Source organism: Telmatherina bonti (genome assembly GCF_933228915.1).
Source record: "Telmatherina bonti genome assembly, chromosome: 10".
Classification (NCBI taxonomy): domain Eukaryota; kingdom Metazoa; phylum Chordata; class Actinopteri; order Atheriniformes; family Telmatherinidae; genus Telmatherina; species Telmatherina bonti.
The window spans coordinates 35275356-35301233 of record NC_136628.1 but is presented as its reverse complement, the minus strand read 5'-3'; the positions used below and the strand labels follow the sequence as shown (position 1 = coordinate 35301233).

The 25878-nt window shown below is 42.6% G+C and overlaps 1 protein-coding gene across 1 annotated transcript in view; it reads left to right on the top strand.

Moving 5' to 3' along the window:
* Window positions 1–394: 394 nt before the first annotated feature.
* Window positions 395–25878, top strand: part of dlg2 (discs, large homolog 2) — a gene marked incomplete at both ends in the record, with an annotated part of 86874 nt that continues 61390 nt past the window's right edge. The window contains 2 exons of the mRNA XM_079247105.1: window positions 395–493; window positions 10393–10554. Of these exons, the coding sequence (XP_079103231.1) occupies window positions 395–493; window positions 10393–10554 (261 nt within the window). The remainder of the gene's footprint in view (window positions 494–10392; window positions 10555–25878) is intronic.

Sequence of the window (25878 nt, the reverse complement as noted above, 5' to 3'; positions counted from 1 at the left end):
AATTCGTTACTTAGAGAGATCTTTGTAGTGGTTGAAGACAGATTAAAAATAGGGTTGCAGTCGAACATCAGGAGTAAAAAAAAAAAAAAAAAAAAAAAAAAGACTTTCACTCAGCAAACTGCAAACATGACATATAAAACAGGAAGTGTGTGTATATGTGTGTGCAAAATGCAAATTGACACTAGTTGACAAGTGCTGTGGGGTTTTATTAGTAAGTTAATCCTCCTGCAGAATTAGATCTAGCACGAGGAGGGTGGTTAGGGCAATCAAGGCACACTTTAGAGAGAGAGAGCGAGCTCTTTCTGGCTGAGTGGTCGTGCTCTGCTGAAGCCTCTGCTCTTTGTGTTGATGCTTGGTGCTTCCTCAGCTGCTTCGACCAGTCTTTTCAACAGGAATGTCTCCAATAATCAAAAACCCAGAATGCACCCCGGTGCTGTGCCACTGCAAAGTTGCCTGCACCAACAGCTCACTGTCGTTGATGTTTGGATGCAAGGTAGGTCGCAGACCTGTTTCAGTTCCCTTTCAGCTCCTTGTCTGAAGCAGAAAAGGCTTTTCTAGCACTGGCTTTAAAGAACTAATCTGAAGGATTGTCGGTATTCTTGAAAAAAGGAAATCCTTGCATTGGACTGTTGCGTCCTTCTTGTAAGCTGACATCTAATGCAGCTGCTTCACTTTGCAGTCACAAAGCAGTGCCACCGTAGTTCTGTTTTTCCATCTGGAGCCCTCAAAGCTGTATTAATGCTCATTCAGGCTTAATGAGGGCATATTTTTAGCTTCTGTGATATTTCTGCATCACTGTACTGTCATTGTACGTTCATGAAAATGTCAGGTTCGAACTGCTTCTCTGCTTTTAATGCTCTATGATGCTACTTAAGTACTCGCGTTCTGTGGTTTTCTCCTTTTTTTTTTTTTTTTATTTGATGGATTTCGTCACCGTTGTTGCCTTTAACAATGCTGAAACCCTAAGATGTAATTCTGGAGCCAAGTCCAGGAGAAGGTGGTTTATTGGCCATAAACCTTATGTATTAAACACATCATCTTGTCAGATGTGTAAGTGATTACACACACAATCAGTGATTGCATGTAAGTGTGGAAGTACTTTAGGTCAGAGGTGATCCACCGGTATGGATAGATTTGTTGATTGTGTCACATGATTCTCGTCGAAACTACTTCGAAGTGTCAGACTTGATGAATCGCCTCTTTCTTTGTGGGTTTTTTTTGTTTTCCACCAGTTGACTTTTGAGTCACAGCTGATTAGACATCATACCCTGACTCATGGCGACATGGAAGTAAAGAACTGTTTGGTTCAACAGTGAGTCAGTGTGTATGTATACCAAAAAATCTGATCATTATCAGGAGTTACTATGGAAACCGCATCGCGGAGGTTATCTGATAAATCACATTATGTTGTCAACATGTCCTGATTTATCAGAATATGGAGTTTTGTTTTTTTTTTTATCAAAGAATAATAGTTTTACACACCTGGATTTATCTCCAAAGCTCGAACGTTTTCATTCACGTAGACCCTAAAGGAATGTTTTTAGTGGAAACAATATTTGAAATTCTTTAACTCTCCTTTACTCCCTTGATGGGTGACAGATGATGAAGGACAACATAAAAGGTATTAAAGTTGCAGATATAATATCAGTGTAACCCCCATCTGGCCATACCGTATGTAAAGCCACCAAGTTCTTTGTTCTTGGTCTGATATATTTTAGAGCATGTAAAGATGAAAAATACCTTCAGCTGAAGAATAAACCTTAAAAAAAAATTTTTTTAAAAAGCCCACCTTGTGTCATCTGCACTCACCTCAACACAAACTGAACCATAACAGCTGACCTTTATATCAGATTTATCCAGGTTCTTTTTTTAAAAAGAAAAAAAATAAATAAAAGACACAAAGCAAACCATCATAACACAAGCAGAATACAAGAAAAAGGAATGATGCAGGAGATTGGTTTGTTTCCTTCAGCATCGTGGACGGCAGCATTGTTTGTTGTGTACTGCCAGCACCACACAACCACTAGTTCTGCTTCTTTTTGTTGTTAAAAGATATTTTATCACAGTTTCTGCAGGTTTTTTGGGCAGAAACTTTGTCTCTGCCCGCTCTACAAGCACTAAAATGCATGGGCGTGTGCGAAGTCTGGCTGCACACTTGAAATAAGGCTCCCCAGAAAGTCCTGGTCAAGTTTAAACCCCGAAATGAAATATGTGCTGTCCATATGTGTTGTCTATTTTGCAACCACCAAAGCAGCTAACGCGAATATTGTGGCCACTGCCATGTTCAACAAAGACCCAACTATCTACATGCATACCCAGAAAAAAAAAAAAAAATTGATGAGAAAATGTTGGTCAGGGTCTTTAAACAACAGGTTATTAGAATTATATGATTACTCAGAGTTACTACATTTTGATGGGCATGTAAAGGGGGTCACTTCGCTGCATAAAGCATTTGTCAATAGCCAAGAAGACATTTCTACTGGCAATAGCAAAGGATTTCATTTGCTTGTTTATTGAGTGTACTCGTGTTTGCCATGGAACAAGTTCAGTGGGCTCAAGCGCTAGGAGATACTGGACAGCGGCTCTGAGTCAGCCTATGGCCATGCCACCCCACATTTCCATCTCATTGTGATTGTGCTGGTCAGGGCTTAACTGAACATCGAAGAGGAGCGATCCTTCCAGCGATGCATGAAAACCACACACGTGAGCATTTATATCTTGCACGCAGCTGAATTATACCGCAGCTACAGTACATTATAAGCCGTCATGTTGTGAGCCATCACATCTCCGGGGTGTGTGCAGTGATGATGCTCTGCTAACTCCCTCAAGTCAAGTTGGAAACAAAACATTAGGTTAGAAATGGTAACAACTGAACCAGTTGCTTCAGACTTCAGTTTGATACCCCGGCCTACCTGAGTTACATTTTATTTCATCAATCAGTTGAACCAAAATGAAAACAAATTAAAAATGAATGGGATAAAAGGAGTTATGAACGGTTCAGATTACGCAGCTAGTCATTCTGGTAATCTCTGTGATGTTTTTACCCCAGTGCCATTGTAGGTCTCTCACGCTGTACGTTGTAGGTCACTGGGCTTCTTTCAGCCTTGAGGCTAAATGAGCACAAGATAGTATAGCAACTCTCTTATAGAAGTTCCATTGTTATCACTGTGGTGTGTGTGGACTAATGACTCGAAAGACGACGCAAAAAACTCTGGGACTCCATGCAGCCTTCATTGTCTATACCAGTGGTTCCCAAACTGGTGGGCGGGCCCAGAGTTATCAGGGGGGGGGGGGGGGGGGGGGGTGCGCAGCAAGGCAAAATAAAACATGGAGTTTTGGCACCATAAACCATAAATTAAACGAGAGACTTCAAGTGTTTTAAAAAAGAGAAGAAAGTATGATGGAGCATAACTTACCCTGGGCTTGACCAGGTGGTCAAGTAATAGTAATCAATGGTAGGTAATGAAAAGAGACATCAAAATATTGTCAGATGTTTTGAAGCCAAACGAGTTACAACGCCACTTGGGGACTTTTCATCCGAACCACATGAAAAGCTTGTTGGTTACTTTAAAAATAAACCAGCATCATCTTAATGAAAACTCTGCTCACCTGAAGTAGTTGCAGAGATTCCTGGTTTAAAACGTTTCACACTGGACCAGAACAAAGGACAATAATATTGACACTGACACAACGTTAACTATAGTGAAGTACACTGTCATTAATAAACTAATGACACATTTCTTTGTATGTTTCTTCAGCTCATGTGACATGGGGATGGGGGGGCTTGACTTTATATTCTACAATAAAAACGGGGCCCTGGAGAAAAAGTTTGGGAACCACTGGTCTACACCCATCTGTTCCAAGTCCTGGAGTTGTAAAATTTTAATCAAAGCTGAGTAGATTTAATTAAACAGGTTTTTTTTGTTTGTTTTTTTATTCCCATGAGAACATAGAAAGCATAGAACAGTTTTATGAGACATTAGAGGCCTCTTTATTCTCTCCACTAAAGACAGATAAAGGTGTCTTTCCTTCTGTTGTCAATAAGTTCAAAAACATCCCATAATGCAGCAGAACAGACCAATACCACCAGAAACCATTAGCTGACATGCGACAAAGAAGAAGCTGAGATGTATTTACTGACGGCACAAACCGTCGTCTGATACACTGTTTTTATGTCTTTTTCTGAGAATGGGCTTTAATATTCATCTCCTACTCTGTCGACATGTTTGTATGGATCTGAAACTGATGTCTGAACCAAGCGGCAACCTCCGGCGGTTAAAAGTGAAGTCTGTGTGGAAGTGTGGAAAAATTGCAGTTCCTACCTCATACACTAGGGGCTGCACACACTCATGGTAAAGAGGCCAACTTCAAAGCAGAAATAAACATGTTTACCGCCTGGATAAATAACATTTTAGGTTGAAAACAAGAAGGAAAGCAGTATAGCGGTGTTTAGCCGGCTAACAGCGCGTCTGAGCTTTAGCCCTCCCACCTCAGCTAGCTTGGTTAGCTCTTAGCTAGAGGCAGCTCGGCGTTTGATAGATGTCAATTTTCCATTGTCACACTCGCAGCCCCCCTCTCAGCTCCATTTCTTTGTCCATTGTTGCATTGTCCGAGGGGGGTGACAACATATGTGACGAGCCAAGATTGCGACAGTGGGAACACCCCCACACCGAGATTCAGCTCAGCTCTTCAGAAACCGATGTTATTTCTGCCTGTAACTCATGGGTTCCTCTTTAAAGAGTACATTAGTTCAGCACAATACGGCAGCCAACATTCTGCTGTCAGGATGCTGGACAGGACAGGTTGTTTAAAAAAAAAAAAAAAAGAGAGAGACCTACAGGTGACATCACGGAGGCTCCGGCCATTTTTTATATACAGTCAGTGGTCAATACTCAGAGGTTAACTGAACTCTTCGCTGCCCTCTGGTGGATGAATTAGCTAACAACCATGACAACATAAAGAATGTATGATAGTTTAACAAACGTAACTGTTTAAGCATGTAAAAGAGGCATAATGGGCTTTTTCTCATCTTGTATTTGACTTGTTACAGGCCTCGGACAAGTTAGGACACGTCCATTTTGACCACTTTTAGCATCTCTTCTTCCTTTAACAACAGTCGGTAAACATCTGGGAAGTGCTGGGTAGACCAGCTGTTGCACCTCTGGAGAAGACATGTTGCTCCATTCGGTTCCAATAGTGGATTTTTAAGATGGATTATGTTGTGTATTTCTTATATTTTGTATTTCATGATGCTTAAAATGTATTCAGCTGGACTCTCCTCGCACAAAGTCACGCTGCAGTAATAGATCCAAAACATCTGTGTGGATTATTGTCTTGCTGATTTATGCAAAGCCTTTTAATGAAAAGATTTGCAGAGAGCTTTTTGCCTGTATGTGTGACCACTGCGAACTGTGGCTGCTTTAATGTGCTGTATAATCGTATGCCTGCGTCCTGGAAGAGAAGACGATGCATCTCATTAGGGCTGGGCGATATATCGAATATACTCTATATCGTGGCTAGTCCCCTGTGCGATATAGAAAATGCCTATATTCGTCATATTCGAGTATCCTGTTGTCACGCAGGTGTTTTTAGCTGTGGGCGGGGTTTTCTCACTCCTCCTTGACTCTGCACCGCTTTGCACAGAGAGTTAAACCAAGCGCACCTCGTTACGTACATAACGTGAGCTACGTGCTACGTCATGAGAGGCAGCATGTAGCCACTTTCTCGCTAAATCTGGCGACTTTTTTTGTGAAAAGCGACTAGCGACAAATCTAGCAACTTTTACAGGAGTTATTGGAGACTTTCCTGGTGTTTTGGCGACTGACTTTAAAGCACATATTGTAAAGTTATTGTCAGAAGGAGAGTCTCTCCCCGTCCTAAAGCACTCAGTCGCTCCGGCTGCAGCTGCAGCCAGTCAGAGGAGCAGAGAGGACACCTGCACGCCGCCACCTACAGTCACAATGAACAGCCAAATCCGCCACTGATCCCGCTCTGGATTACAGAGTGGGACGTAAATTACAAAGTTTTTCATGTCATGCAAAAAGAATTCATTCTATTTGATTACATTCACAGCCTCTGTCACTTACTCACCTCATCCACTGTGTGTGTGACACAAGCATATTTATCTAGCTCCTCATGTCTCTAGAAAGTACAGAAAGCAGTGGGAATCAAATCCTGAATTAAAAGCTGGCTGAAGCCGTTTATTGGAGACGATACGAGGTCATTCTGCCTGGATTATAAGACTGATTTCTACGCTAAACTCTGCGATTAAAAAAAATACACGACAACTCAGAAACGTATCCATAAAGCAAAGCCTTATAATAGTTCATCATTTGAAAAGTCCCCCCTAGAGCACCTATTTCCTACGTTGCATTTATTACATCATGCAAAGGCACTTTATTTTGTTTTAAAATGACATGTTTCTGCCGCTGCTTTAACTGTTCAATAAATGCGGTTTCGATCAGTTTGCTTCGTTACAATTTCATCCTTTTGGCATGAATGTTTAAAATCAGCATATCTTAATGCAGTATGAACAATTATGTTTTAATGTAGACACAAAATCATCTTACTAATGTGATTGTATGCACCAAAGCATTCATTCAAGGCTAAGGTAAATATCGAGATATATATCGTATATCGTGACAGGGCATGAAAATATTGGGATATTACTAAAAGGTCATATCGCCCAGCCCTACATCTCATACAGAACCAGATGTAATTTATTGATCCCATGCTGGGAAATTTCAGTTGTAGAATAACAGGCAGAAAAGAGTAAACATTAAACCAGGAGGTGCAAAATCTGCTTTTTAAAGAACACGCTAAACATATATCCAGGTAAAAGATACAGATGAGGGTTGCAAGAAATAAAAACACACTTTTTTAATATAATTTATTCACATATTGACAATTAACCTTTTTTTTTTTTTTTTGTTTCAATAATGTTTGTTCATCCAAGCTTTTGTGTTTTATGGCACAATTTTTTCATAAAACATGTTACTCCAGTGAAACTCAAGACAAGCTGCTGTTTTCCATTAAATAGTCTTTTTTCCTTCCATCACTAGACCTGCTTTTTTATGTCCTATCGTTCCCTTTTCTGTGGAGGGATAAGCACTCTGATCGGAGTTAATTCAGTTTTCCGTGATGCATCCGCAGCGAGTCGGAGTTCTTTAAAGGATCTTGAATCAGTTTGGGTACATCTGCTGAAAGATTTGCCTGATGTTTGATAACTTGCAGCATTAGTGGAGGGGTGGAAATAGTTTCAGGCTTCCTGTTAGCAGAAAACTCTTGCTTGTTTGCGCGGTGGCTGTTTGTTTGCTGGCTTGGCAGCAGTGGTTGGTTTTAAATGGCTCGTGTTGCTGTTGGTTTAGCTGGTTCTGATTTACATCACGTCAAAATGAAGTTTGTTCTACAAGGAGCTGAAACAAGAAGCAGCGGTCCTCCTCAGTCATGTCCTGTCATATCTATACATTACAGTTATTAATAAACTTTCATAAAAACAAAATAAACAATTAGGAATGCACCGATACCCCTAAATACGCTGAATTTCAAGAATAAATTACTTTTAAACAGGCGAGTTAGCAAAAAAATCACTCCCCCCACAGTTGTCATGAAGGTAAACCTGACCTATTAAACCTACATTAGATTTTTATACCAAGCTGTAAACATGTTTATACTGGTACTGATACTGGTATCGGTATCGACTCAATACCAAGCGTGTGTACTCGTACTTGGTATTAATAGAAGCGTACCGATACCACACTAGTCAAGCCAGCCATGTGTTTGATGACATGCTTCAGAAATGTTTTAAAAGAAATAAATGCCTTGAATGTTAAACTGTGACATCTTTTGTTCCACTAAAAGCGAGATCTTTGTTTCAAAACCACACATTTATCGTTGTATTTTGGTAAAATGTGGCAAATAAAACTAAAACCTGTTGCAATAGTTAGATCTGTAATGTTATTATATTTGTATTGGTGAGGTAACTTCAGAAAGTATGGGTCATTTATTACAACCTGATGAAATCTTACACAGTTATAACAGCAATAATAACCATAGTCACAATAATGTTCATATAAACAGATCTGGTATCGGCAAATATCGGTATAGCCGTATCGGATCGGAACTGCCAAAGAGTGGATCTGTGCATCCCAATAAAGAATAAAGGTTCCTGGAACGTATTGTTGACAATGCAGTCTCTCGTCTTGCATGATGCAGTCTTCTTGTCTTGCTTCGACATCGTCTCATGTTGGAAATGTCACCGCTGCTGCTGCTGCTGCTGCTTGCGACATAAAGTTGCATCTCTCAACACTTCTGTGTTTGTGTGTGTTCAGCCACATGTATGTCACGTTGCCTGGGAACGTCTTTTCATGTCTCTACAGCCTCAGTGCCGGTCTCCTGGCTGTGATTGACTGTTTATGATGCCTCTTTTCCACATACATGTGTTCGTATGTAGCCTGCCCATTCCGATGGGAATGTTGTCTTCTTTCCCCCTAGTGGGACTGCAAACTGGACCACAAATGACTAGATTAAGAGTCAAATTGATGGTTTGGACAAGTTGGAAAGGTCATAATTGTGTAAATGTGTTGTGTGCTTTAACAGACTTGTGGTTTCTTTATGTCAGTACTCCACCATCCGTCTGTTCTCGGGTAAAGTCCGTCTTTAGAAGAAATTTCTCAAACTGACAACAAACACATGTATGTGGAAACCAGGTCTAAGTTTGCTCCTGGTGGTCACATGACGTCCGGTTCCTCTCTCCAGAACAGGCCACCAGCTGTACAGGGGTCACCCCACAACGGCCAGCATCAACCCTGCATGAACCCCGCCTTGATGAGCCCGCCATGGGTGAGAGAGGGAGGAGGGGGCCACACAGTTAAATCCTTATTTACAGTCACAGCCACTGGTGCCGTCAGACGCAGGCGTTGACGGTGGGATTGTGACGTTAAAGAGCTAAATATTCACTGTGATTTCCTCTGAGCAGATAAAAAGAAAGCATTACTGGAGTTTTGTACAAGTTTTACTTCTTTTTTTTTTTTTTTTAATCCATTTTCCTTCTGTTGCTGCTGACTTTGACAAGCATCTCTGGGTTGGATGGTAGCTGTTTCACCAGCGGCTTCAGGCCGACTATGGCTACAGTCTCTGTCAAGTTGACAGGAGTGTGACGGGGCATGTAAATAAAATCAGATTTCCTGGGACGGAACCGGAACATATTCAGTTCCCATAGAAGAGAAACTTTAACTGTGGTTCCAAACCTTTTTCTGCAGAATTCCCTTTTCATCAACCACCCCCCCACCATCACATGACCCCTCTGATGCTTACAAAGAAACATGTGAAGAGATGCGCCATGGAAGAGACATTAGTAAACTGTAAAATCCTTTTCCATTCTTCTGCTATGGCGTGAAACTCTGTAGCAGAAAAATTCAAAGTTAAAATAGACAAACGACATGCTCAGGTTTGATTGAAAGCCAGTCCAAAAGAGTGGGATTTAAGAACCGCTTTAAAATTGGAGACAGATTGGGCAGCTCTAACATGGGTGGGAAGACATGGGTGAGAAAACTCTGTCACCCCTGGCAACTGGGACGTCAAGTAAGAGTTGTGAAGGAGTCCTGGCTGGTGTAGCAGCTCTGATAAATTCGAAGGATCCAAACTGTTTCAGGCTTTAAAAACAACTAATAAACTCTTGTTTAAAGCTAACTGAGAGCCAGAGTAAAGAAGCAAGCATGGGGGTGATGTGATCATGTCGTCGTGTTGCAGTAAGCAGCCGAGCCGCAGCGTTTTGGGCGAGCTGCAGCCGGTGAAAGGTCGACTGATCGATGCCGCAATAGAGAGAATTACATTAATCTATTAACATTAATATGATGAGCAGGTGGAAGACCTTCCTCCAGGGCAGGTTTGGGAAAATAAGACTTTAATTTGCTAATCAGCCCTAAATTAAAGAAAACACTTTTAACTCCAGGTTGTATTTCAGTGTTTTGGCTGAAATTAACAGTTTACTGGGTTCACTTGGACACTTTATGAATTTTGTCTGTAAAAACTGAACATTGACATTAAATATGTTGCAATGCTTTATGAATTTTTGACAAACTTTTGCAAATGATTTTTATTGATAGCTTTCAGTGTGTAAATGATGTGTAAACAGGATGCCATAATGTTGCTTTATTGCTTTGTCTTTTTTTATTTTATCTTTGTCAAAAAACAATTTTATTTTTCAAAATTATTAAACAGTTTCTTTTCAAAGTTTGAATGTTTAAGTACTTTCCAACATTTTTGCCAGATAAAAATGATGAAATGAGAATTTAATTTACATTGTTGATGTTAGAATTTACATTTTTTCCTCTTTTCTTGACGCCTTCTTCTCTTTTTTTTTTATTTTTTTTATTCTTTCTTCTTCAGCAATTCCACTACCAAGAAGACGACTCGCCGCCGCTGGACCAGGGATTCCCACGGCTCATCAGTGAGGTGCACGCTCCTGAGCTTGTGCACGTGTCGGAGAAGAACCTTTCTGAGATTGAGAATGTGCACGGCTTCGTGTCCCATTCCCACATTTCCCCTCTTAAGGTTAGTAAATATGTGAAAAATATAAGATTATTAAAAATGGAAACTGCACTTTTCTTAACTTTATTGTAACTCTGCACCATAAACTACATTTTAACAACTCCTTCATGTGTTTTATGCAGATACACACATCGTTTTTAGGAGAAAAAATAATAATATGCAGATACACACATCGTTTTTAGGAGAAAAAATAATAATATGCAGATACACACATCGTTTTTAGGAGAAAAAATAATAATATGCAGATACACACATCGTTTTTAGGAGAGAAAATAATAAAACTGCCTTTTTTACACCATCTTCCTGTATTTCCCTCTTAATTTATGGAGAGTGAATGTAGATTTAGAGTCCATCCTCTGAGTCGTCATGCGCTGTCTGACGTCCATTTCATCTGTGGTTAAAACGTCTTGACCAAGGAGCAAACCAGAGTCGATAGTTACATGTACAGCATGTGATTTTAGCTCCTCCATGTGGTGTTTTCATCCTCTGCCTGGCCCTCCGGCTCCCCCTGCTGCTCATGTAACAGTAATGTTCCAAGGAGCACGCCTTTCACACGCGTGTGCTGAGAATTGTGCAAAGTAAAGACTCCATCTGGGAGTCTTCTGCAGCGGCGAGTCTAAATTCAGCTACAACCCCCAAGATTACATGTTGGTGTTTGCAGCCCCCCCTTGCAAGATGGAGTTATTGAGGCATAAAATTTAATTAAACGTTATTTATAAGGCACTTTTCATGCAACCAGTAGCACAGTGTGTTACATAACAGTTTCCGCATATTAAAATAAAGCAAAGTATATAATATAGCAGTTTATATTAATCTCCTTCACACACACACACACACAATACAAAATTGAGATGCCAATTTCAAAGATTTATCTCTGCATTAATAGTCCTGTAAATAATAAAAATCCCAGATTAATTTGATAGATGTAGGCCATATTCAAATCAAATCAAACTTTATTTGTGTTGCACTACAAAAAAGCATATCAAAGTGATTAAAATTAAAAACGGTTTCACATTTAAAAACACACACGTTACCCACAAACGCACACAACCCAACCCTTCCCCTGACCATTGATGGCACCACCCCCCCCCCCCCAACACCTCCGTTAGCATTGATAAATGTTTCTTCCTTTAACCGTCGTTTTGCCTCTGATTGAACCTGTTTATGAAATATTCAGCCTGTAGTTGTTTCCTCAAATCAGAGTTGTGTTAAATCCCTGCAGCTGCTGTTTTCAAGCTGCTATTAAAACTTAATCATGTCTGTTGGCAAATTCAGTCGCGTTCAGCTGTTACATTATTTACCTCCAAAATTCAGTTGTTGCTTTTTATCTGAATGATTTTAAAGGATGAGGGATCTGATGTCACCTCAGATTTTCACCGTTATTTTGTTCAGCATGAAAAGGGATCACATCCGTAACCATGGCAATCCTCTGTAATAATGTTTTTGTTTTGGTTAAAACTTCATCTCTGATGATAAAGCGTTTAGTTTTGTAGTTTTATCTCCGAAACTAAGCTAAGCTAACGCTTCCATCCTAACAGGGATTTATGACTGTTATGCTGGGTGAGGCTGCGTAAAGGTGCCAGCATGAGGGGGAAATGGTTTAGTCAGCGTTATTCAGTTAGCAGGTCAAACCGGAAGGCAAGTCGGGGAATAAACGTTTACCCGTAAATAAAACCAGCGATCCGTTTCATATGTTTACAGTCTCCATGATTCTGCAGATCTGATCAGACCTTCACTGTTTACATTACTCATGTTCAGATGGACACAAGCCTGATTGGAAGATTCAGATCTGATCATCATCAATATGTCATTCTGAGCCAAAAGGGTGGCTTACGCCCATTGTTGTTCTGATCCTGGTGTATTTAAACACAAAGAAATTATCTTCACCTGCTGCGTCAGCATAATGGAACCCAACACTACCTTTCAGCTTGTATTGCATTGTTTGCTTCATACAGTAAGGTTTGTTTAAAAAAAAACAAAAGAAAGAATGATGTCGACTGGAAGACCAGGCAGCCCAAAGCAGAACTGGTCAGTATGTGATGCATGTTTATTGGTTTATATTTGTAAAAGAATTTAAAATAAGGATTTTGTGGATGTGCAACCCACATCCACCGCGGTGAGGTAGCAACTCAGAGAAGGTCTATCATCTTAAATTCTTCCATCCATCCATCCATTTTCTTCCGCTTATCCGGGGTCGGGTTGCGGGGGCAGCAGCCTGAGCAGGGAAGCCCAGACTTTCCTCTCTCCAGCCATATCTGCCAAATGTGGGGGGGGGGGATCCCGAGGCGTTCCCAGGCCAGCTGAGAGATATAATCCCTCCAGCGTGTCCTGGGTCTTCCCCGGGGTCTCCTCCCAGAGGGACGTGCCTGGAACACCTCACCAGGGAGGTCCAGGAGGCATCCTGACCAGATGCCCGAGCCACCTCAACTGGTTCCTCTCGATGCGGAGGAGCAGCGGCTCTACTCTGATCTCCTCCCGGATGACCGAGCTCCTGACCCTATCTCTAAGGGAGAGCCCGGCCACCCTGCGGAGGAAACCCATTTCAGCCGCCTGTATACGAGATCTCGTTCTTTCGGTCACGACCCACAGCTCATGACCATAGGTGAGGGTAGGAACGTAGATCGACTGATAAATCGAGAGCTTCGCCTTCTGGCTCAGCTCCTTCTTCACCACGACAGACCGGCGCAGAGTCCACATTACTGCAGACGCCGCACCGATCCGTCTGTCGATCTCACGCTCCATGATTCCCTCACTCGTAAACAAGACCCCGAGATATTTAAACTCCTCCACTTGAGGCAGGACCTGACTCCCGACCCGGAGAGGGCAATCCACCCTATTCCGGCTGAGGACCATGGTCTCAGATTTGGAGGTGCTGATTTTCATCTCAGCCGCTTCACACTCGGCTGTGAATCGCTCAAGCGAGAGCTGGAGATCACGACCAGATGAAGCCAACAGAACCACGTCATCTGCAAAAAGCAGAGACCCAATCCCGAGGCCACCAAGTCGGATTCCCTCAACACCTCGGCTGCGCCTAGAAATTCTGTCCATATAAGTTATGAACAGAATCGGTAATAAAGGGCAGCTTTTTTTTTTTTTAAAGTCTTTTTTAAATCTAAAAAAAAAAGTTTTTATATCAAATACTGACTAGTTCTGCTTTGGTCCGGCCGCATAAGATGTAACTCTTTGTTGTCATTTTTCATGATAAACTTTATGGAGGAAAACAAACAATCCATATGTCAACTTGGTCAAACATCATTCCCCATACATGTTTTATTCCGGCATCGTTGTCAGGAAATGAATTCACCAGAGAGCAGTTCCTAGTTCACCAAGTTCCATCGTCTGTTGCAGACATCAGCAAACATGGATGATGGACCAGATCGTGATCAGTCGTTCAGAAGTTGGCAGTGTGCAGCCATTAAATGCATCGTTATCTTGTTCCTTAGTTTTGTTCCTTTGTTGCACATGAGCTTTGCTGTGCAACACTGCCCCCACAGTTCATGATGGGTTCTGCTATGGTTGCTATGTTTGATTGTGCATTAGCATGCTCCATAGAAACGGACAGAAATACACACGCAAGACAGGCAGAAGGCGACGTACTTCCATGTGTTTATTTAGTGTAGAGCGTAAATAAGACTTCAAATGGTTTGTTTGTGTAGTCGCGTTCCAGCAGTGCAATGCTCAGCTTTAGTCCTTGAAAGCCGACTAATCACACGCAGATCCTGGCCTCCCAACATCCAACTGGATGGTGTTAATCTGGACAGTATTCTGGCTGGTTATATGCATCCAACCCCAGTGCAGATTCTGCCGTAGCTTCAGGCTCGTTCTCATCTTAGCAACATTCTCCAACAATGCAATTAATTGTTATACGTACGTGTGGAGCATCTGGTGCAGCTGTGTTAAAGGGAAAAACTAAGAGAAAGTACTTGTTTAATGGGACATATAGAGCAAAGTTGAACAAATAAAAACATAAAAATGGAAAGCGGTTGGTCTGTAGTGGGAAATATTGCGACCCGCCCTCCTCCATCCTCATTATGGTTTAACCCCTTCCGGAAGCTATAGTTTTCCTTCATGTGCTGTTGTTGCATGCTGCATCAGGTGTGTATCTTTCTCTGTTTGTACCAACTACTGCTTGATGATCTTATCTTTCATTTCTTACCTGCAGCCTGCACTGGTTTCCCCTTTTGATCTTGCATACCAGAGTGCGAGAGCAGCCAACCACATGGCAAGTTTTTATTTTATTTTGATTTCATGTTTGGACAGAGAATCCTCCTACTTCTTTCTCTTTACATATATCTGAGCAATCAGACGATTTAGATCCTCTGTGCTTTATGACATTTTAGTTTTTATCTTGAATTCCTCTCCTATAGACAGTCTATAGGACCAGTAACCAGTGTTGGTCACTACCCTATGATGATAATGATGATGATGATTATCATTACGCTTACTCTTTATTCTGTTAATCTTTGTCCCTCTGTGACCTCTGTGCTTCCCAACATGTTGTTGTGGTGTTTTGTGCTGTTGATCTGTTCCTGTTATGTGGGTTTGAAGGATTAAATGACATTTTTTAACATTGTAGGATTTTTAATGTAATTTCTTAACAGTGAACCAACACAAATGCCCAAAAGTCCAGTTGATATTCAGTAAAAGTTATTATTATTTAGCATTCTCTTTTTTTAGTGCATGAATTACATTTTTAAAGGATTTAATATGATTTGTGAACCTAAATGAGAGCTGTGATAAGATGGATTAGGTGTAGCTGAAAATGAATGCTAGCAGTATGTTACGAGCCACGAGGAATCAGGTTATTGTTATCGACCTATGAGGAACCTTAGCTGAACTTTAATGTTTCATGTTTATTAAATACAATTTTTGCGACCTATTGCATCACTTTATGGTAAAAACTGTGATCATAACCTTGTTGTGTACATTCAGATAGTTGTCTTCTGCCACCTGGTGGTTGTCTTTTAAACTACAGCATTTCTAACATAATGCACAGTAATAAACCGTGCATTTGTGCAAATTATTTTTCTGTTTTTTTCATTTTGTTAAAGGGACAAATCAAGACAAATTTAAAAAACAGACTCATTTTCAGCCTATTTTTCCATACATCTCACTTTAACTATTTAAAATACAACACATGAAAAAATGATATTGAAAAAAAAAAAAAGTAATTCTTTCAACATTTTCTTCTCTTTTTTTTTTTGTCTGTTTTGTCACAAAATGTAACAAAGTAATAAACTTTTATTTGGGTGGATATTTACCCTTTATTACCATGTGATATGGCCAAATTATTGTGTAATCTTCTGAGTTCTGGTATCCGTTAGGAAGCAGAAGACAAGTATCATCTTGAGTTCAACAGGATTTTGAGTGACGTTTTTACCCTAAAGTGAAATGTAAAATGTCTCAGAAACTGCATATATCACATATGTCACATTGGGCTCACATTTTCTATAACACTTTTGTGTCTCTTCTGTGCAACCCAAAAATTATTTATTTTCTAAATACATCTAATATATATCTAGAAGATTAGTCTATTAGAGGTTCTCAACCTGAAGTCACAAAACCCTCAAGGAGGTCCACAAAAACCACAAAGTCTGAGAGGTTTTGACAGTAAACATCAAGTGGGATTGATAACATTAGGTTAGAAATTAGGTTTATCCACTGAAGTTGATATGATTCAGATGTTTTCTTCACATAAAACCAATTTTTTGGAACCTAAAAACATGAACTGTTGAAATCAATAATGTATATATATATAGTTTAAAATTAAAACTAGTTTGTTAAAAGGTCGCACCTGGTGCATCCAGTTAGTTCAGTTAGAAACCTATTGCTAAAGTGTGATGGAAAGCCTTTTTTTTGCATGTACGTGTCCTCGGACTTGACATGGGGACTCATGACCAGTTCATTTCTGATGAAGATGTTGTGGTATGGAATAAACAGAGATTTTAAGAGTTTTAGAAAAGAGAAGCTTAGAAAAGCCGTAGCAAATTCTCTGCAGCAGAAAACCCCAAAATAAAGCAACATGGCTACCTTGCATTTACTGCAATTCTCTTAAGATCTCGCGAGACGGATGACATTTTATGAGAACTGAGCCTTATGCGCTAAACACTCTTCAATGGAAACATTTGCAAATCGTAATGATTTGTCAAAACTTAAAGTGGAACTACTATGTGCATTTCAGGCTAATTTATTTTTATTTCTGAGACCAGAAGGGCTGGGATTGATCGAGTTATTGTCACAAATGGCTTTATTTACTTCAGAGCAACCCTCTCCGTAGGCTGTCAGATCAGCCTGCGGGCAAAACGAGTGGATTGAGACGCTTCCGCATTAAGCCCCGCCTCCCGCCACTGCACTACATCGGGAGCGCGCACCGCACCTGCTTTCACCGTCATTGTAACATCTCATAAACAGAAGGATTAGGCTAATATGAACTCAATAAAAAAAACAAAATACAATGTCAACACATAGCATACAGCCCTACATGTTGGAACCTGAATCAGAGCCTGAAAACGAAGTGGAAAACAGCAACCCACAGCAACGAATGCAGCAGGATGTCTCTCTTTGGTAAACTCACCAGCCATCGTTGGAAATAACTTTATCCCACGTTTTCCACCCGCCTGATGTATTTGTACATGCCCTTGTTAACCAGTAGAATGTAACCAATCACCGAACCTTATCCCCCGGGACGTCACAAGGATTTCCAAGTAGAAAAAACTCTCTAAAACTACGCGTTTTCCATCGCCATGGAAACCGAATGGAGAGCGTGCAGGAACTCAAACTCAAACTCAAACATGCGTTTAGCTGATAAAAAACAGTGCCGTTCACATGTCTGATGAGGATTCAACACTGTAAGACTGTAGAAAGCTCAGAAAACTCAAAATACCAGAATAGCACCCCTTTAAAAATATAATTTTTTTTGCAAAAAAAAATGTAATAGAAATGAAGCAAGTGACAGAAAAACACCCTGGACGATGATGCTTAAATGCAGAAGACAGGGACAAGCTAACTCCAGGAGTAAATCGTCTGTGTCAGACAGGTTCTTTTGATTCCAGCCCATTTCTTTCTGCAAAAGAATAAAATGCCCGAGAAGTGTCAGAGGAATGGAGGTTCTTTTATTTAAAAATAAAAGAACCCCGCCCCCCCCCCTTAAAAAAACATTTCAACACAAGTTAAAGCTATAGTAGGTAATCTTGCTCAGAGATTACTCTAAACAGCAAAACAGCCGAGAAAGAGAAAATCGTTGGTGGAAAAAGCTGTGAATTAAAAAAGCTCTGGATCACGCAAGAAGCAGAACCAGAGGGGGAGGAGCCAAGACAGGGGGAGGAGCCTAGACAGGGGAAGGAGTCAAGACAGGACGCCACTTTCACAGCTTGCTAGCTCCCCAACTTTACCTACCCCAGCTTTAAAGGGTGGCGCCAGCCTTAGATACTCCAGCATTCAGTAGGGGAGAATCTGGGCGTACCCCCGTTGAATCGCCCCAGTACTTCTGCCGCCGTCTGCCTCTATCTCAAGCACAAAAAAGGGCTGAGAAACTCTTCACATGGAGGAGCCAGCCCACCCACATACACATACCAGCTAGATGTGCCAACTTTCCTTTAAACTAGGCTGTTAATTAGCATTGTGTCGTCTATCTACCAGTCCTTTCTTGAGTTTCCATCCAAGTAGCGTAGCTCAAGCTGCTTGCAACCCATTGCCAGTCCTATTCTCCTTCCCAGTCCTCGTTGTAATCCCACACCTGTTCCCTTTTAGACATCCCTCTGCCAATCTTATGGCAGGGAGAAGGAATGTAAGCTGTGGCTAGTTGTCAATCACTTACCTTGCCCACAGTCAGTTTCACGGCAAATAAGAAAAAAGACATGCATGCATAGAAATATAAAAACAATAATAGTAAAACACAGGGCAAGGCTAGCTGAACACCACAAGTCTGTTACTTTGACATGTGCTCCCCGCTTCGTCTCAATCTGCACTCAACGTATTCCCTTTCACTTTGTTGGCCTCCTCCATCCTGTCTTCCCACAACACTTAAACATGACTACCTGCTTAGATTTGATGGAGAACATTTGTAAATATCCAAATTTTTTCACCCCAAATTGATCATTTCTAGCCCCATTTCTGACTCTGTAAGAACCAGCTTGGTTTGCCAGAGCCACACCATTACGTCAGTTTACAGAGCATAGCCGGGAGTCAGCTATTCTAAATACATCAGTCTTTTCCCTGAGAAACAGTGACTTCATATCACTAATCTAGTTTATCAAAACGGTTTTAAACTGAAGCTGAAGTCGGTGAACACTTTGTAGTGTTGAGCAGTAATTATGAGGAAGATTTATGCACACTCTTTCAAATGGGACCGTTTATAACGCCCAGAGAACATAGCTGGAGATGTAATTTTCTAAATGGAGGTAAAAAGATTTTAAATATGTTGCTAAATTGGATTCTGGATCTGCTGCTTAGAGAAGTGGAAGCGGAGGCACCGTCCCGCCGACTGACTGATTATGTGTCTGATCTACTGGCTTCGATATAACTCAGAGTGTCGGGACAGACCTTGTTGTTGTAAATCCAAACGGCAGGAGGAGGATTTAAAAAGGTTTTCCTGTTCATATTGATGATGTACAGCATATCACGTCCATGTCATCAGAAAGTTGCCTCGTCATTTAACAAATAGCATCTGGTTTTTATCAGCCAAACTGCACCCTCCCCTCCAAACCTCCCTGTTCAAACTGGCGACAACCCCTTATCAGGTTTTAGTTGTTGCTGAAGATGCTGTTTCCTCACAGAAAGCAGCAGCCCCTCCTTTTTCCTCTTCTTTTTCTCCCTCTCCAGCTTTTATGGTTTATGGAGACCTGACTTTCCTGTTCAGACTCTCTCTCTCTCTCTCTCTCCCTCTCAGCATCCTCCCATCTCTTCTACCTCCCTTTCCTTTCTGCGCTCTCATCTGTGCGCTTTAGTCAGTTGATAAGGAGCACTCCATCCAGATGGACAGCAGCTAAAGCCGTTTGGCCCGTCAACACAGGCTGAATAATATAATTATTTGACCCACAGCGATGTTTGCTTCTATTTTGTATGCGAAAAAGCTCGGGAGACGACTTGTGCAAAACAGCCGGAAAGCAAAAATGCTGAAAGACGAGGTAGGTTTACTACAATATGCTGTAAGATGTTGCTGTATATATTGTCAAAATGCACGATTAAAACGGCTCTGCAGCATGAAATGTCACGTCAAGTCACCGGTTGGTTATTAAGATAGTTGACATGTGTATAAACAATCTGTCTCTGAGCTCCGAGTCTCTTCTGTAACATCTCTGAAGTCATGTAGCCTTCAGCAGAGGCAAGTTTACACACTGCAGAGTGACTGAGCTTTTCTCTGTTGCCTATGGTAACTCATTTTTCATGATGACGCCATGGAGCGTTTTCTTTAAAGAATGACATGTTTATTCCCCGCAGGCTACAAAAACTGAGGTGGCTGAAGAGGAAAAGAGAGAGAACATATAAGGAGAGGAAGCAGACAGAATGCTAAGAAATGAACTGTGATTAACGATGAACCGCATGCATACGGCGACCCAGTAATCCCCACAAAATCCCCCTTCAAGAAGTATTCACATTTAATCAAACTGAAGGAGCCCATCAGGTGCCTGAAAAGACAACATGTTTTTATTTCAGCTGCTCTCCTGTTGTCCTAAAAAGTAAAGCAAACAAACTAACAGAAAAACAGAGTTTCGCGGGGGCAGCAGCCTAAGCAGGGAAGCCCAGACTTCCCTCTCCCCAGCCACATTTGCCAACTCTGCGGGGGGGATCCCGAGGCGTTCCCAGGCCAGCCGAGAGATGTAATCCCTCCAGCGTGTCCTGGGTCTTCCCCGGGGTCTCCTCCCCGAGGGACGTGCCTGGAACACCTCACCAGGGAGGCGTCCAGGAGGCATCCTGACCAGATGCCCAAGCCACCTCAACTGGTTCCTCTCGATGCGAAGGAGCAGCGGCTCTACTCTGAGCCCCTCCTGGATGACTGAGCTCCTCACCCTATCTCTAAGGGAGAGCCCGGCCACCCTGCGGAGGAAACTCATTTCAGCCGCCTGTATACGAGATCTCCTTCTTTCGGTCACGACCCACAGCTCATGACCATAGGTGAGGGTAGGAACGTAGATCGACTGATAAATCGAGAGCTTCGCCTTCTGGCTCAGCTCCTTCTTCACCACGACAGACCGGCGCAGAGCCCGCATTACTGCAGACGCCGCACCGATCCGTCTGTCGATCTCACGCTCCATCCTTCCCTCACTCGTGAACAAGACCCCGAGATATTTAAACTCCTCCACTTGAGGCAGGACCTGACTCCCGACCCGGAGAGGGCAAACCACCCTATTCCGGCTGAGGACCATGGTCTCAGATTTGGAGGTGCTGATTCTCATCCCAGCTGCTTCACACTCGGCCACGAATCACTCAAGCGAGAGCTGGAGATCACGACCAGATGAAGCCAACAGGACCACGTCATCCGCAAAAAGCAGGGACCCAATCCTGAGGCCACCAAGTCGGATCCCCTCAACCCCTCGGCTGCGCCTAGAAATTCTGTCCATATAAGTTATGAACAGAATCGGTGATAAAGGGCAGCCTTGGCGGAGTCCAACCCTCACCGGAAACGAATCCGATTTACTACCGGCAATGCGGACCAAGCTCTGACACCTGTCGTACAGGGACCGGACAGCTCGTACAAGGGGGTCCGGTACCCCATACTCCCGGAGTACCCCCCACAGGAGTCCCCGGGGGACACGGTCGAATGCCTTCTCCAGGTCCACAAAGCACATGTAGACTGGTTGGGCAAACTCCCATGCCCCCTCCAGGACCCCAGAGAGGGTATAGAGCTGGTCCACTGTTCCGCGACCAGGACGAAAACCACACTGCTCCTCCTCAATCCGGGATTCGACTATCCGGCGGACCCTCCTCTCCAGGACCCCTGAATAGACCTTACCAGGGAGGCTGAGGAGTGTGATTCCCCTGTAATTGGAACACACCCTCCGGTCCCCCTTCTTAAAAAGGGGGACCACCACCCCAGTCTGCCAATCCAGCAGTACTGCCCCCGATGTCCATGCGATGCCGTAGAGGCGTGTCAGCCAGGACAGCCCCATAGCATCCAGAGCCTTAAGGAACTCCGGGCGGATCTCATCTACCCCCGGGGCCTTGCCGCCAAGGAGCTTTTTGACCACCTCAGCGACTTCAGCCCCAGAGATAGGAGAGTCCACCCCTGAGTCCACCAGCTCTGCTCCCTCATGGGAAGCCGTGTTGGTAGGATTGAGGAGGTCTTCGAAGTAGTCCCTCCACCGACCCACAACGTCCCGAGTTGAGGTCAGCAGCTCCCCATCTCCACTGTACACAGTATTGATGGAGCACTGCTTCCCCCCCCTGAGCCGCCGGATGGTGGACCAGAATCTCCTCGAAGCCGTCCGGAAGTCTTTCTCCATGGCCTCGCCGAACTCCTCCCATGCCCGAGTTTTTGCCTCGGCAACGGCCGAAGCCGCATGCCGCTTAGCCCGTCGGTACCCATCAGCTGCCTCCAGAGTCCCACAGGCCAAGAAGGCCCGATAGGACTCCTTCTTCAGCTTGACGGCATCCCTCACTGCTGGTGTCCACCAACGAGTCCTGGGATTACCGCCACGACAGGCACCAACGACCTTACGGCCACAGCTCCAGCTGGCCGCCTCAGAAACAGAGGCAAGGAACACAGCCCATTTGGACTCAATGTCCCCCGCCTCACCCGGGACATGTTCGAAGCTCTGCTGAAGGTGGGAGTTGAAGCTCGCTCTGACAGGGGACTCAGCCAGACGTTCCCAGCAGACCCTCACAACACGTTTGGGCCTGCCAGATCTGACCGGCTTCCTCCCCCACCATCTGAGCCAACTCACCACCAGGTGGTGATCAGTTGACAGCTCCGCCCCCCTCTTCACCCGAGTGTCCAAGGCATGTGGCCGCAGGTCCGACGATACGACTACAAAGTCGATCATTGAACTGCGGCCCAGGGAATCCTGATGCCAGGTGTACATATGGACACTCTTATGCTGGAACATGGTGTTCGTTATAGACAATCCATGACGAGCACAGAAGTCCAATAACAAAACACCATTTGGGTTCAGAGGGGGGGGCCATGCCTCCCAATCACTCCCCTCCAGGTCTCACTGTCATTGCCCACGTGAGCATTGAAGTCCCCCAGCAGAACAATGGAGTCCCCAGAAGGAGCACCCTCCAGCACTCCCTCCAAGGACTCCAGAAAGGGTGGGTACTCTGAACTGCTGTTCGGTGCATAAGCACAGACAACAGTCAGGACCCGTCCCCCCACCCGGAGGCGGAGGGAAACTACCCTTTCATCCACCGGGGTAAACCCCAACGTGCAGGCACCAAGCTGGGGGCTGATGAGAATGCCCACACCTGCTTGGCGCCTCTCACCATGAGCAACTCCAGAGTGGAAGAAGGTCCAGCCCCTCTCGAGGGTACTGGTTCCAGAGCCCAAGCCATGCGTCGAGGTGAGTCCAACTATATCTAGTCGGAACCGCTCAACCTCACGCACAAGCTCAGGCTCCTTCCCCACCAGAGAGGTGACGTTCCACGTCCCTAGAGCCAGCTTCTGCAGCCGGGGATCGGACCGCCAGGGTCCCCGCCCCTTGCTGCCGCCCAGCTCACATTGCACCCGACCCCTACGGCTCCTCCCGCAGATGGTGAGCCCACGGGAGGTGGGGCCCATGTAACCCTTTCGGGCTGAGCCCGACCGGGCCCCATGGGCGAAGGCCCGGCCACCAGACGCTCGCTCTCGTACCCCGCCTCCAGGCCTGGCTCCAGAGGGGGGTCCCGGTAACCCGCGTCCGGGCAAGGGAACATTCATGCCCAGGTTGGTCGTCATCATAGGGGTCTATGAGCCGTGCTTGGTCTGGTCCCTCCCCTAGACACCTGTTTGCCATGGGTGACTCTGCCAGGGGCATAAAGCCCCCGACAACATAGCTGCTAGGATCTTCGGGACGCACAAACCCCTCCACCACGATAAGGTGACAGCTCAGGGAGAGGAACAGAAGGCAACATTAAAACATTATCAAAATATATTGAATTTTATTCCATTTTATTTACATATTTTATCATTTTATTCTAATTTTCATTGTTTAACAAAGAAAAATCTGATGTTTGTTTGGTAACATGTAATGTGCCAGCCATTACTGTCATTCTGTCTTACTTAGTCATAATTTCCTCACATTTTCCTCCATTTACAGACGTAATTCAGCCACATTCTCTGAGGGCAGAATATTATAGAAAGACCTGCTTCGTGGAGCTCAGAAGCATTAAGCAGCAATATCAGCAAGTCACATTAAGTTGGAGCAATAACGATAAAACTCTGGAACTACACTCCAGTTTATAGTTTAGTAGATGTTTTATATCTTTGTTTTGACACATAGTTTGTGTCATATTGGTTTAATGATATTTAGACTCTTCAGGAGATACATTAGAATAAATTTAACGTTTGTCCATTAACGCCTTTTGGCAACAGGAAGACATAAAACCACCTAAAAGACCTTTTATTTAAAAATTCAATGTGTTATGACTTGTTGAAACCATAGAATATTTTATTTTATATACGTTCCGTCAAATAAGTATTGATCAAATAAAAATATTTTTTAACATATTCACCATTATACCACAATGTCGTCATTTATCAAGAAAACCTGCAAAACATGTTTATCTGTTGAATTTTAAGACATAAAAACACTCCAAACAAGTTTTTTGACTGGTTTCATAAAGCACGCAATAGAAGAAAATTTGTTTTGTTTTTACTTTTATTCCTGTGTAATATCAGAATTATTGTAGTGTGTATGGTGTCCACCAGGGGGCAGAAGATAAGTGTCAGATTTATGCAGCATTTTTCAAGCAAATTTTTCACCATAAAGTGATGAAATAGGTCTGAAAAACTGTTTATATCTAATATGTAAGCAGAAGAACGACACAAAGGCTAAAATCAGAAATAAGAACAACAAATTTTTTAACAAACAAGTATTATAGACAAAACAAAGGTCATATAAATACAGGATATCAGAGTGATCTCAATACCTCAAGTAGAGACTATAACAATTTTTATTCTTTATTTCAGACTCAGTCTATAAAAAGACAAACAAACAAAACAAATACAAATAATATTCTTTTAACAGTCCATATAAGTAAGATCTCAGGTGCCTCCATAGCTCAGAGCTATACGTGATGCTACTCTGCTCGGGTCTTACAAGGACAAAAATGAATTTCATTCATTTAATTTAATTTTGAAATAATTTATAACAAATGAGCAAAGAGAGACTGTAGGAACAAGGTTTCATGCTGAATAGTTTGATGAGAGACCGGTGTGCTCTAAACCGTTAGGTGCTGCTAGCAAAGACATAGTAGAGCAGAGAACAGGCAGTGCAGGAGAGGCCAGAGAGACAGAGCATAAAGGCGTCAGTTGTCAGTTTATTCACGTTACAATGTCAAATCGCTTTTATGGATAGTGATACAATGTTTGCTGATATCACAAATTCAGTCACAGTCCAATTTTTATTTGGTTTGATTTGGGATCCAACTGATATGAAATGATATCAGATGTAATAGAATAAAGTTTTTTTTTTTTTATTTGTGAACTCAGCTTTTTAAATAGATTCTTTAAATAAAAAGAATTGTTCTTCTAACAAAGACATTAAACTTAAAACATGCCAGGGGAACTCACAATACAACCTTTTTAAAAAAAATACTGCATTATCTGGGTATTGTATGGATTTTCATTGAGCACATGATTGATATATTGGTTTAGATCAATGTACTGTTATACCTATAATGATGCATTTTTAGTCACACAAGTTTCTTAAAGCAACAGTTTTCTATCAGCATTATCTCTTCCAGCTATGAAAAAAGTTCCGTTTTCCTCTCAACACCTTTCAATCAGCTTTTACATTAATTGATAGATTTTTTTCCAAATTAACCAAATGCTTGAACTGCCTCACCTCATCTTACATCGCCAACAACCTCCCGAACCTCTTTTCTTTTCTCGCAACCAACCTTGTTCTTTCAGCCGTCAATGATTCAATTAAAATTTCGCTCCTCAGTCAGCTGCATTTTGTTCAGGCTGTTATATACTAATATATATGTTTTTATGAACCTTTATTTTACAAGATAAAAGCACTTCTGTGATCTTGCCAGGAGGTCAACAGCACACGCCACAATAAATTATACATATGGAAAGAAATAGTGTTCATGGAGATGTAAACATAGAACCGCAAAGTGACCCCTTCGTCACTCAACAAACTTGACAGTAAGATTTAACCTAACTCATCTTAATCTGCATTTAGT